At 42.6% G+C, this 12,918-nt stretch overlaps 2 protein-coding genes across 2 annotated transcripts; both read left to right on the top strand.

Moving 5' to 3' along the window:
• Window positions 1-3,364: 3,364 nt before the first annotated feature.
• Window positions 3,365-4,525, top strand: LOC112341836. Its single transcript, XM_024662649.1, has one exon. The coding sequence runs from the start codon at window positions 3,365-3,367 to the stop codon at window positions 4,523-4,525; it is 1,161 nt and encodes a 386-aa protein (XP_024518417.1).
• Window positions 4,526-4,540: 15 nt separating this feature from the next.
• LOC112341835 lies at window positions 4,541-5,428 on the top strand. The gene has a single exon (XM_024662648.1). The coding sequence runs from the start codon at window positions 4,541-4,543 to the stop codon at window positions 5,426-5,428; it is 888 nt and encodes a 295-aa protein (XP_024518416.1).
• The last annotated feature ends 7,490 nt before the right edge of the window (window positions 5,429-12,918 follow it).

Genomic DNA, 12,918 nt, shown 5'->3' with positions numbered 1-12,918 from the left:
GTGCATTCTTCAGGTCCATAACCTTTCCAGTCGACCAGATAGTAGAGTTTAGACCGTGAGATCTTGGAATCAAGGATGTCCTAAACCTCGTACTCAGACCCATCCTCAAGTTGCACTGGTGGAGGCAAAGGAATGACCCGATTTGGAATAGGATTGGGAATATAAGGCTCAAGGAGAGAGGAGTGGAAAACAGGGTGAATTTGATATGAGGAGGGAAGTGCAAGGCGATAAGTGATAGGATTAATGATAGCAGTGATAGGGAAAGGACCGAGGCATTTGAAATCGAGTTTGGGACATAGCCTAGTGGTGGAGATATTTCACCTAAGGAGCCAGACTTTATCCCCAATATAGTAAGGGGGACAATCCTGACAATGGACATTGGCAAATGTTTTGTGAGATTCCTAAGCACAATAGAGGTGGAAGGAGATGGAGTTGTGGATTTCCTGGAGGTTGGAGACAAATGCCTCAGAGCGGGGATTTGAACGAGAGGATTCGGATGGAGAAGGAAGTGAGAGATTGAATTGGGGATTTCGGCCAGAGTTCGCAAAAAAAGGGGAAACTCGAAGAGAGGAGTGAACAGAGTTGTTATAGGAGAACTCAGCAAGGGGAAGGATATTGAACCAGTCATCCTGATGATAGTTGATGAAGCACCTCAAGAATTGTTCCAATTTCTGAATCGTTCACTCGAATTGTCCATCAGTTTGAGGATGATACACCGAAGAGAGGTTGGCCTTCACTCGAAGCAGCTGCAAAAACCGTTGCCAGAAATTAGAGATGAATTGAGGTCCCCGAAACCATATCTGTAGGAATCCCTTGAAGTCGGAAAATTTCCCTAAATACCAATTTTGCCATCTCCTTGCCCAAAAACTCCTTGGTACAAAGAAGTGTGCCATCTTTGTGAAGCGGTCCATCATGACTAAAATGCTGTTGAAGCCTTCAGAACTCGGAAGATCACTCAAAAAATCCATGGAGATGGATTCCCAAGGACCTGAAGGGACCGGGAGGGAACGAAGCAAACCTGAAGGAAGGTGGCGAGGTACCTTATTCCGGGCGCAAGTGTCACAGGAGGTAACAAAACCTTTGATGTAGTCATCCATGTGAGGCCACCAAAAGTCCCGTGCAACTAGCTCATAGGTTTTAGTAATGCCGAAGTGACCAGCAGCCGGGCTATCATGGCACACCATAAGGACCAACCTTTGAGCATCACCTTCAGGAACATAAAGCTGCTCCCCACGGTACAGCAAGCCATTTAAGAACTCGAACTCAAACTCGTCAAATTGCCAGTAATCGGGAGTCACTGGGTGTCTAGCTTGAAGATGGGGGAAAATGTCACTGGCGAGGTCATCGGATTGAAGATCGTTTCTGATTGCATCCATCAAGGAGGAGTCCTGAGGGGCCAGGGAAATTGCCATAACTTGAAGCTGATCAGGACCGAGGATAACTTGATCCTGTTGATCGAAGACAGAATTATCAGGCTTGAGACTGAGATAAGAGAGCCTTGAAAGAGCATCAGGAAGGCCTTGAAGCTTTCCAAGTCTGTACTTGATAACAAAGTCAAACCAACTCAAGAATTGTGCCCACCTTGCTTGACGACGGCTCAAAACTCGGGAAGTGGCAAAGTACTCGAGAATTTTGTGATCCGTCCAGACCATTGTTTGATGGCCCGCCCCCTCCAAGAAACGATGCCACTCTCCAAAGGAATCCATGATGGCAAGGAGCTCCTTGTTGTGGATTTCGTAATTGATCTCCGCAGGCTGGAATTTCCGAGAATGGAAGGCGACCGGATGAAATTCTTGATCTGCTCCGAGTTGAGACAACACAGCACCGATGGCAAAGTTGGAGGCGTCAGCCTCGATGAAGAAAGGTTGTGAAGGATCAGCATGGATCAAGACGGGAGTAGAACTGAAGGCCACCTTGAGTGTGTCGAAGGCTTGCTAGGCAGTAGCAGACCAAGAGAAGGGAACATCCTTGCAAGTGAGATGCGTGAGAGGAAGGACAATGTCAAAGTAGTGATCAATGAATTTGTGGTAGAATTTTGGTGAAGCCAAGGAAAACCTGAACGTCCGACATTGATTGTGGAGGCTCCCATTTGAGAATAGTCTTGACTTTGGCAGGATCCATCGTGATACCCTCAGGAGTGACAATGTACCCAAGGAACTCCACAGACTCCTGATTGAAGGAATATTCTCAAGCTTTGTGTATAGGCCGTGTTCCCGTAGCTTCACCAGCACCTTGTGCACATGCTCGTCATGCTCCTCCTGAGTTTTTGTGTAGATAAGGATGTCATCAAGGTAGACGATCACCATCTGATCAAGAAACTCCCGAAAGACGTCATTCGCCATTTGTTGGAAAACTGCTGGAGCATTTGTCAAGCCAAATGGCATGATAGTGTACTCAAAGTGGCCATAGCAGGTTCGAAATGCAGTTTTCTATTCATCACCAGGCCGGATCCAGATCAAGTTGTATGCTCCACAGAGGTCGATCTTGGTGAAGAAGTGGGCACTACCGAGACATTCCAACAGGTCCAAGATCAGGGGCAGCAGATAATGGTTCCAAATAGTCACCTTGTTCAAACCTTGGTAGTCAATGACTAGCCGCAAACTCCCATCCTTCTTCTTGACAAAGAAGATAGGCACTTCAACTGGGGATTGCGAATGCTAAATATACCCCGAGGCAAGGTTCTCATCCACATATTCTTTGAGGGCGTTAAGCTCAGATGGGGATAACCCATAGATAGGCTTCCACGGAGGTGACACTCCTTCCTGTAAATCAATGGGACAGTCATAAAGCTTATGAACAAGCAATACAGTAGCTTTTTTCTTGTTAAACACATCTCCAAAATCATGATACTTCTCAGGAAGACTGACAGGAGAAACATGCAAAGAAAAAAGGAAAATAGATTCTTCATGAAGAAGTTCTTTCATAGTGATTGTGGAGATAGAAGAAGGCGTACAACTAAATGGAATGATGAGACGAAGATACTATCCAGTGTAAGATGGAAGAGAGGAAAAAGAAGAGGGTGAAAACTTCGTAGAGTCAGGAATAAAACCCCAATTTGAGTTTAGGGAACTTTTCCTAATTCGGACTTGATGAACAGCAGGGGAAGCCGTGGGAGATGGTGATGTGGGCCGTGTTACGAACACGGCCGGGATCCCGGCCGTGTTCACCGTGTTTCACGAACACGGCCATGGGTCGTGTTCCCACGGCCGTGTTCGTGAACAGTGGTCCGTGTTAGTAACACGGACCACTGTTCAGAATATTCTCGTGCGGAATATTCTGGTTTTAGGGCGCACGGCATCACACGACAATCCAGCCAGGGCACACCATTTCAGGGCACAGCAGTAGCAATCCAAGGCAAACAAGCATGGCGCAGCAATCCAGCATACTGCGAAAGCATCCTTCTTCGCGATGGTGGGATGAGGTAAGTGTTCTTGAGAGCAGGGGGCATGGCCACAAATTATGGTCATGCAAATACTACCCAATGGTGAACAAACTGAGTGGTGTTGATCGTGTGCGAGCTCATCTGTTAGGAGAAGGCCCAGGCAGCAAGGATATTGTGAGTTGTCCTCTCATCCCAGGTAACAAGAAAGCGGATCTGCTCAATATGCAAAAGGTTATTGATTCCGAGAAAGGGGCAAGGGGGAAGAAACGGCCGAATGAATCTGGTGGTGCTTCTATGAGAATGGATGGCAATGTCCAAGGATTTCCACCGGTGGTATCATCCCAGTCAAGTGGAAGTGGCTGCAGTTCCCTGTTTTTTAGCAAACAGAGTCAAGTCCATATTGTTGATTCGATGGATCCTAAGCGGAAGAACCGAGTTGATGTGGCTATCGGAAGATTTTTCTGGAATGAACACATTCCATTTGTCAAGGCTCGGTCACCTTACTTCCTCAACATGATACAGGAAGTTGCCAGGCATGGTGTGCCTTATGCACCACCAAAATATGATGATCTCCAGGATAAGCTTTTGGTGAAAGAGAAACGATTCATTGACATTGAGATGGCGTCCTTGAGGAAGCAGTGGGAGCAGAGGGGTGCAACCATATGCGCAGACGGGTGGGTAGATAGGAGGAATCGGCATATCATGGGGCTTGTGGCATATAGTCAAGGACGAGGAGCCTTTTTGAAGGCTATCGACATTTCCTTAATAGGAAAAACAGCTGAAAATACTCTGCGCTGCTGGGAAGAAGGCATTAACATTGTAGGTGCAGAGAACGTTGTCATGGTTGTGACCGATGGGGAAAATGCAAACAGAGCAGCAGCAACACTTTTGCAACAGAGGTACCCGAAAATTCAATGGGCAGCATGTTTTGCCCATTGCTTGAACAATGCCTTGAAAGACTTTGGTGTACTTCCATGGATGGCAACACTTCTGGAGCGTGGAAAGTCTTTGGTGATCTTCGTTAGAAACCACTCTCATATAGTGGCACTGCTGGTGGAGTTTACTCACAAGCGATTGCTGCGTTATTGTGATACCAGGTTCGGCTACAACTTCATTATGATGGAGAGGCTGGTGGAGCTCTGAGAAGCTTTACAACAGATGTTCGTATGCCCTGCGTACAGAGCAAGGCCTGAGTCGAAGTCGAGAGCAGGAAGGGACAGTTATGCAACGGTTTTTGATGATAGTTTCTGGCAACAGGTTAAGGACATGCTAGAGGTGTCCAAGGATGTTATGCTACTTCTTCGTGTTGTGGACGGTGATATACCTGCGATTGGAAAGATATATGAGTGCATGAACAGGTTGGATGCAAGTTTAGAAGAAGGACAGTCAGATTATGGCAGGTACAGGGAACTTCATCAGATCATGTCTAATAGGTGGCATGAGTATCACTCGCTCATGCACTCAGTGGCGTACATGTTGGACCCCGAGTTTCAGGAGTATGAAAAGCATGCTAACAGAGAGGTCATGAAGGACTGGAATGCTTATCTACTGGCCATGTTTACATCCAGTGAGAGGGATGTGATACGTGATGAGCTTTTAACTTACCGGAGGATAGGAGGCATTTTCAACTCATATGATGCTAAGGCTGATCGCACTAAGAGGGGAGCTGTACGTTGGTGGGAGGACTATGGTTATGAAACTCCAGCTCTTCAGAAGTTGGCCATTCAAGTTCTAAGTCAGGCATGCTCGTCGTCCTCGGTGGAGAGATTGTTCAGTACTTTCGAGCATGTTTCTTCAAAAAAGAGGAACAGACTTACCATGGACAGGACAGCGGATCTGGTTTTTGTGGCTTGCAACACCAGGTTGTTAACCTGCAAAAATGATCGTGATTACGACAAGTTTGTAAGCTACAAAGTCCTGGAGACAGTTCCTCATCCTGAAGACGAGCTTGAGTCAGGACAGGAAGAGGAAGATGGAGATGATGTCGAAGATCGTGAGGTCGAAGATCATGAGGTTGAAGATGACGATGAGATGCAGGATATTTGAGTAGTTTAAAAGTGTGAAGTAGTTTATGTGCAAATAAAAATATTAAGAATAATATAATAAAATATAGCATATTCCTATAATAATATAATAAGAAATAGAATATAATTTTTAAATAACATATTCTTAGAATATTCAGTAGAATATTCGTGAGCCATCGTGGGCCGTGATTGTGTTCCATGTTCGGGTTCCTGAAATCTGAGGCTCGTGTTCGTGTTCCGTGTTCGTGTTCGTAACTATGGATGTGGGAGAGACAAGCTGTAATTCCTTCCAAAAAATCTGAGGCTGATATAGTTGGAACCAAGGGAGGCCAAGAACCACAAAGGAGGACTTGCTGTTAATGATGTTGAAGGCGATATCGGTGACAGTGGACCCGATGTGTACTCGAACGGGCAACGTTTCCCTAAGTCCAGAAGATGCAGACACAAAATGCCCACCAATGCCTTCAACCCTTAGATCCCGTATGGTAGGAGAAAGAGGAATGTGATGTCGGGCAGCAAAGTCCATGTCCATGAAGTAGGAAGTTGCACTCGAGTCCAGTAGCACCAGAGCCTTGAGTCCTGATTGTCCGGTGAAAGAAAGGAGACATGGGACGCAGAAGTTGCGGGAATTGGTGGTGGCTTTGATGAAAGGTAGTGAGGAGCTTGATAAAGAAGAAAAGTGATTTTTATTCAGGGAGTCCAAATAAACAGCTCCTACTCTGTTTGGACAGGGTCGTTTCCCGACTGCAACAGAGGTGGACTTTGACGCAGAGTGAACTCGAGTAGTTGGGGAGGCTTCTTGGGACACATAGTTGCTTTGTGATTAGGATCAGCCAGTAGAGGCAAAGATTATGAGATATTCGACGTTGCTTCTCAGCAAGACTCAACTTCCCTCTGATGAGTCGGGGAGTACCAGAAATATCCATCAAGACCGGACCAGTAGGTTCAGGAGTATGCCCTGAAGACTCAAGCTGGGATTCCTGAGTCTGGGATGGGAAAACGGCGATGCAGCGACTTTCCTGACGACGTTCAAAGAGACGATTGTCGCATCGAATAGCTTTGTTGATGGCGTCCAACAGGTTTGTGGGATCCTCCATGGTGAGCAACAAATCCTTGACACCATTGTTGAGGCCGAAATGAAATTGATCAATCAGGGCCCACTCATCCCACTAAGTGTCCAAGGCAAGGAGTTGAAACTCTGCAGCATAGATCCAGGCAAGACGAGACCCCTGAGAGAGATGTCTCATCTTTGTGGTGGCAGCCTGAACCCGATCCATATCACCAAAACATGCTTCGAGCTTCTCTTTGAACAATTGAAGATCCATCAGCTCCGGAACCACGATCCCTTTCATGCTCTTCTCCAGGAGAGGAGAAAACCATGACAAAATTGCACCTTCGAGCAACATCCCAATCGCACCGATTTGAGACTTGGGAGTGGGGTACCACCGATGTTTAAGTGCGAAGATCAGCTCCATCTGGTTCAGGAATCCACGAAGCTCTGAATGCTTGCCTAAAAATTTTGCCGGGAAACTCACCTTCGGTTCAGGAACTTTGCTGGATCCTTGAGCTGAAAGTGAAGCAAGCTCTTGCTGCATGCGAAGAAGGGTTGCCTTCAGCTCGGTATTCTCAGACTGGATTTTTGCAAGGACTTCGGCAAAGAAATCAGGATGGCTTGGAGACTCCATTGGCAAAGAAGAAAGAAAGAAAAGGGAAAAAAGGCAAAGGCAGTCAAACAATCAAAATGAGCTAAAGAAAAAAATGAAAAAACACAATTTGAATCAAACTGTCAAGACCCCCAACAAGATCAACAATCTGAATCAACGCCAGTCTAAGGCCTCTTCTTCGTTTTCACTAGCTTTTCTCTTTGTCTTTTGCATTTTCCATAGAGAAATGGAACAAGGCTAACCTATATATACTATAGGTTGATGAAGCTCCACCACTCTTGGATTGAGGACGGCCTAAATATAGTTGAGGTTGAGGAGGCGCCACATCATCATTAGGAATGTGGCTCAAGACTCAGGAATTGTATGGGAAATCGAGAGTCAAAAATAGGGAAGTGTCTAGAGAGTCAAGAATAGAGAAGTGTCTCGAGAATCAAGAATGTGGTTTGCAAGTCAAGAATCCGGTGAGAGTCAGGAATGTGGCAAGAATTGAGGGATTCCTGATAATAGCTTTCATTAGTCACACTAGCATTTCCTGGCCAAATTAGTTCTATTGAAGTCCTAATATCCTTTTGAACTTCACTAAACCCCCTGTAGTGCATGTGATCATGGAATGAAATTTGGATATACTGTCACCATAGATCCTTGGAACCTTGGGAATGGGGATAACATAACCACTAAAGGCTCTCTTATCAAGCAATTGCCCTTTTTCCAGTTGGCTTAAGGGGAGAGAGATAGGGTGCGCTACATGTGGTATCAAAGCAAATGGCACGGATTTTATTCCTATTGATTAATGGCTACTTAAAAATATAATATGCCCTTGAGCAAAGTATATTCCTACCCCTAAATTTGAAATCATATGTATTGGGCATTCATGCGTACGTCCTTCTTCTTGTGTGGAGTATCCACAGACAAAGGTACGGGTGGATGATTAGTTATTTCACATGGAATAGCTGGTCTGCACAATGAAAGGACTTGTCCTAGTCTCGAACCCCATCTTGAACTCCATCTCAAACTCCATCTCGACTATGTATCACAACACTTGCTATGCATCAGTCCTTCTTGTATCCTTTTTTAGATACTTATTCACCGATTTTTTTGTGCTCATTCCTTGAGCACTTTGTTCGAAATTCCACCCTCGCTTTTGACTTTTAGAGTCAGAGTTTTTGGTCTAAACATGTTATACTTGTTGGACTTCCATTTCGACCACTACCATATAGCACCTGTAAGCCACAAATTTTTCCTTTCCAATTTGCCAGCTTACTTTGTCTATCCGACAAACACTGCCTTGGCTTTAGCTAAGTTCCCTCGCCAAGGTTCCCACATATTGTACCAGCTCCTACTTGGTCCTATTTGGTTTCAACTACTTACTACACGAGCAACAGAGTGTTAGCCATCCATCCACGGATTCCCTAATCTCCCCCAATCCCCTTCCCTGGGTTAGACTGGACTTAAGGTTCAACTACACTCCCCACAGGCACAAGCAACCAAGCACACTAAGACTCTAGGTTCTTAACCTCCCTTGGCACAACAAAACTTGATCATAAGACCCTTTAAATCCCAAGCCTTGAATGCAACACTTGCTCTGGGATGCCAGGGCAAAACATCGTGGCCTAACGGCCCGGTATGGGTACCTTTACCCCCCCGCCCGCCCCCGCCCCCCCCCCCCCGGGAAAGGGAAGACCCAAGCCCCTAGGAAGGGCAAGGACCAATGAGCCATAAGGTACTCAAGTGGGGCACCACTCCACATGAGCCGGGAGCACCGCAATCGGTTTCCCTTCCGGGAGTGGGAGTTTCTCTTGAGCACTTCCTTGGGTGACCCCTCTAGCACCACTTGAGTCCATGCTCACTCCTACCCAAGGCCCCTCAGCCCCAGTTTCAACCGCAAGTCAGTTTTGAAGCACCACTGGAGAGTTCCTTCAAGACTGATTCCTGGACTTCACTATCCCTACTATACTTTTCGAACCCCTTGCAGCCCCCGCCCTCCCTAGGAGACACATGCTTTGGGCTTTCACCCCTCGACCTGTATTAGTACTCGAACTCGGTCTCGAACTCGATCTCAGACTTGATTTTGGACCCGACTTTGGACTCGGTCTTGGACTCGATCTCAGACTTGACCTCGGACTCGACCTCAGACTCCGTCTCGGACCCGATCTCAGATCTCGGACTCTGTCTCGAATTCGGTCTCGGAATCGGCCTCAGACTCAATCCCAGACTCTATCTGGAACTCAGTCTCAAAGTCGGTCTTGGACTCGATCTCAGACTCGGTCCCATCCGATGAACTCTTTATCATTTCGGTCGTGCTTTCGGGGATCTTTTAGCCTACAACACCGTGGGGAGTTGGTTCCTTACAGCACCCTTTTGGCTCCACTTTGGGGTTTAGGGATTTATGTCTCATAGATGGAAGGTAATTAGGGTTCTTTGGCTGATGGGCTGGGATCTTGAGGAACATTAGAAGGAAGTACCAATAAATCTATAAGTGGTGCTAGTTATTCTTGACTACATTTGTACAATGTATTTTAGCCATTACATATATATAATTTCTAGAGGATTAACTTGTTGAATATTATATTGAACGTCATAATAAACTTGTAGTTGAACTTGCTACAATACCCAATATAGTCCCTTCCACTAAGCAAGGAGCCCCTTGACAAACAACGTACTATAAAATTGGGAAAATGGACTAACACCAAGTCATCCACTATATACTCTGCAAATGCATAATGATAGGAGTTGTAACACCATTGTCATCCCACTTATACGTGGTTCAAGTGTTTAGCAGACTCTACTCAAACAAGTAGAATAATGCTCCTTAAATACTAATCTTAGGACCTAGCATTAGTAGCTCGTGATAATCATGAAGGTAAACTCAACTCAGTTAGTAATATTGAAAAATAACTATATAAAAGTTTATATAGTGAAACACCAATAGAACTCTATACCCTTATAATATATGCAAGACAACAAATAACCATCCTAATCTGAATGATGAAAGTTCATATACTTCACAGTCATCCCTTTAAAGGTCCGAACAAAACATTCCACAAAACTATATGTCTGTGGATGATAAACACTCATAAAAGTGTGATGTATCCCTAGCCAAGACATTAAAATGTAAAATGCCTTAATTTATAAATTCAAGACTATTATTTAAGTTCTAAATAAGAATATTGGAATACCACTCGATTGAGGATGAAATACCCAACAATAATAGCAAAAGAACCAACTTCCACCCAATGAGCCAAGTAGTCAGAGGCAATAATGATATATTTATTGCAAGTAATCGACTATAGAAAAGGCCAAATCAGATCAAATGGTGTGTAAAGTTTTTTAGGCAAAGTGTAATATTTTAGTAATTTCATTAATCATCTTTCTAATCATGCTACACTATTGAGAGCATTTTTTAAGTTGTCACCATCATTTTTCATTTGGTTTATAGACTATAAATGGGCATTTATAGATCTCAAAGCGTTATTAATGATTCCTTTAGTTTTAGTGTATCTATAAACCCTTGAATTTAGACTTCTCGGGAGGTCACCCAACCTAGTATTATTTAAACCCAAAGATAATTAATCCCAGGAAAGGGGTGCACTCTTATTCATAGGCCCTTTCCCTTTATATTTGAACGCTATGGATCATCTCTTAAGTCATTCCTTTTGGTTGTTTACAATATCTTGACTATACTCAATCTTTCATTTTATATATAAATGTTTTTAATATCAATCTCAGAGATGTGTTGATGCAAAAGAGCACAAGTATGCCTAGTTAGTGCCATCTTATAACATATATTAGCTATACATTACAACCAGCAAAAGGAAACTACTCCACATGAGTGTTTAATAGTCACTTAGGGTTTTCAGAAGCTTCATGGTTCTCAAATATTATTAGAAAGTGATTATATTGTGATTACTTTGTTATTGAAATGGAAGAACTTGGTTGGTGGTATTGCTCAGTGGGCCTTGAAGCTTCAAATATATGATTTCAAGGTTGTTCATCGCTTAAAGAGTTCTATACCTAATGTTAATGCCCTTTCTCAAGTTATTCTCCCTTCATCACTCTCTTATCTTAGTCTTGATAAGTCTATTGTTCTAGTATTAGTGGATTTTTTAGACAAGGATTATATCCTATCAATGTTTGCTATATATGATATTTAATGTTTTTATAAGGTGCAATGCAAAATTTACCTTTTCTTGATAAAGTTTGGAAAGCTCAAAAGGTTAAATTGTGGATCCGAAGGTTTTATAAAGGGTTTGAAAATCCTGTATCACTTGTTGATGACTTGCTATTTTAGCATTTACATTCTTATTTAGCCTTAAGAATGACCTTCTTTATTTTATAGGGATTGATCCTAATAATCATTTATAGTTGGTGGTGCCTTAGATACTTATTTTACACTTTCTCCATGCTTATCATGACTCTCCTATTCTAAGTAGGCATATAGAATATCGGTGTATAATTGAGAAGTTGTATAAATCTTTCTATTAGCTAGAGATGTAACATAATGATATTTGATATATGCATAATTGTGTTTGGTACCAAGCTCATAATACTCCCCCTCATGCTATAGAAAGATAGTTGGAGTCAATTGCAATTTTTTATCCATTTGAGTTGGTGGCATTCACACACTTCGAAGTATAGAATTTTAGAAAAGCCATAAGTTTATTAGGATTAATTTGCAAACCTTCATAAGAAATATGGTACCTAAAGTAAGTTGTGTTCTTAGACCCAAATACACACTTCAACCACTTCAGCTTTAAATCAACTTTCCGCAACCGATCCAATAGTTTACGACCATCATGGAAGTGCTCATCCCATATCCCTTTGAGTGGATCAAGATACTGTTAATGAAGTCAACAGTCTTTCTGACATATCGTAGAGAACCTCGTTCATCACTTGACTAAAGTATTATTCAAACCGAATGGCATCACAAAAAACTTGTACAAACTAAATGGTGTATAAAAAACAATCTTGGAAACATTTTCTTCAGCCATTGGCATTTTTTAGTACCCAAAAACAAAATCTAACTTGATAAACCATCCCTAAATGATTTAAGAAATTAGTAATATAAGGAAGAGGGTACACATCCAAGATAGTCATCTCCTTTAACAAACGATAGTCAATGCAAAAGCAAATACTCTTATTAAGCTTTGTTATAAAATAAAGTTCACACACCCAAGGATTTTCAGACTTTTGGATAACACCCTTCTCTAATATCTCTTTAATATTTACATGTAAAATCTTGATCTCCTTTGGTGGCTGACACCAAACAAAAACCTTTATCCCCAATTGGAATATGATGACATTTTTCAATCTTGGCCCTAAACAAAGTTAAAAAGATCAGCATACTCCTTCTTGAGTTGGTCAACCATTGCAAGATAAAGATTGTTAAAGGGATCTAGAGAGGGAACAAAGGAACAAAATGAAAAAATAATAAATAGAAAGTAATGAGGAAACAAAAGTAATAGAAGTAAAGGTAGAACTAGAAGGATAAAGTGGAATAAAATGGAAGAAATATAAAAAAGTATAAAACAAAAAGAAGAAGCCTTAAACTCATACTTTGTATGATTGTGTTGCAACTAATTCATACTAAGGATGAAGTTAAGAGTTTAACTCGACACCATCCATAATAATTGAAGTTCAAGCTTGAGATCACCCACACACACAATTAGGTCTACATCATCTTACGCACATGCAAGTGTATATCTATTGCTATAAAGAATGAAGATTGACTATGCCATATGACGCAATTGTAAATAACAATATATGGCAATAGACCGAGTAATAAAACATAAGCTTAAGTATGTATCAACTAATATAGAGAGAAGAATGTAAGCAACCAAAGGGAACGACT

Source organism: Selaginella moellendorffii, unplaced genomic scaffold (assembly GCF_000143415.4).
Source record: "Selaginella moellendorffii unplaced genomic scaffold, v1.0 SELMOscaffold_91, whole genome shotgun sequence".
NCBI classification, from domain to species: domain Eukaryota; kingdom Viridiplantae; phylum Streptophyta; class Lycopodiopsida; order Selaginellales; family Selaginellaceae; genus Selaginella; species Selaginella moellendorffii.
This window is presented reverse-complemented; position numbering and strand designations above follow the sequence as displayed.

Bases quoted from the DNA above. Each gene is read 5' to 3' on its own strand.
- LOC112341835 (XM_024662648.1), top strand. From the start codon at position 4,541: ATGTTCGTATGCCCTGCGTACAGAGCAAGGCCTGAGTCGAAGTCGAGA.
- LOC112341836 (XM_024662649.1), top strand. From the start codon at position 3,365: ATGGCGCAGCAATCCAGCATACTGCGAAAGCATCCTTCTTCGCGATGG.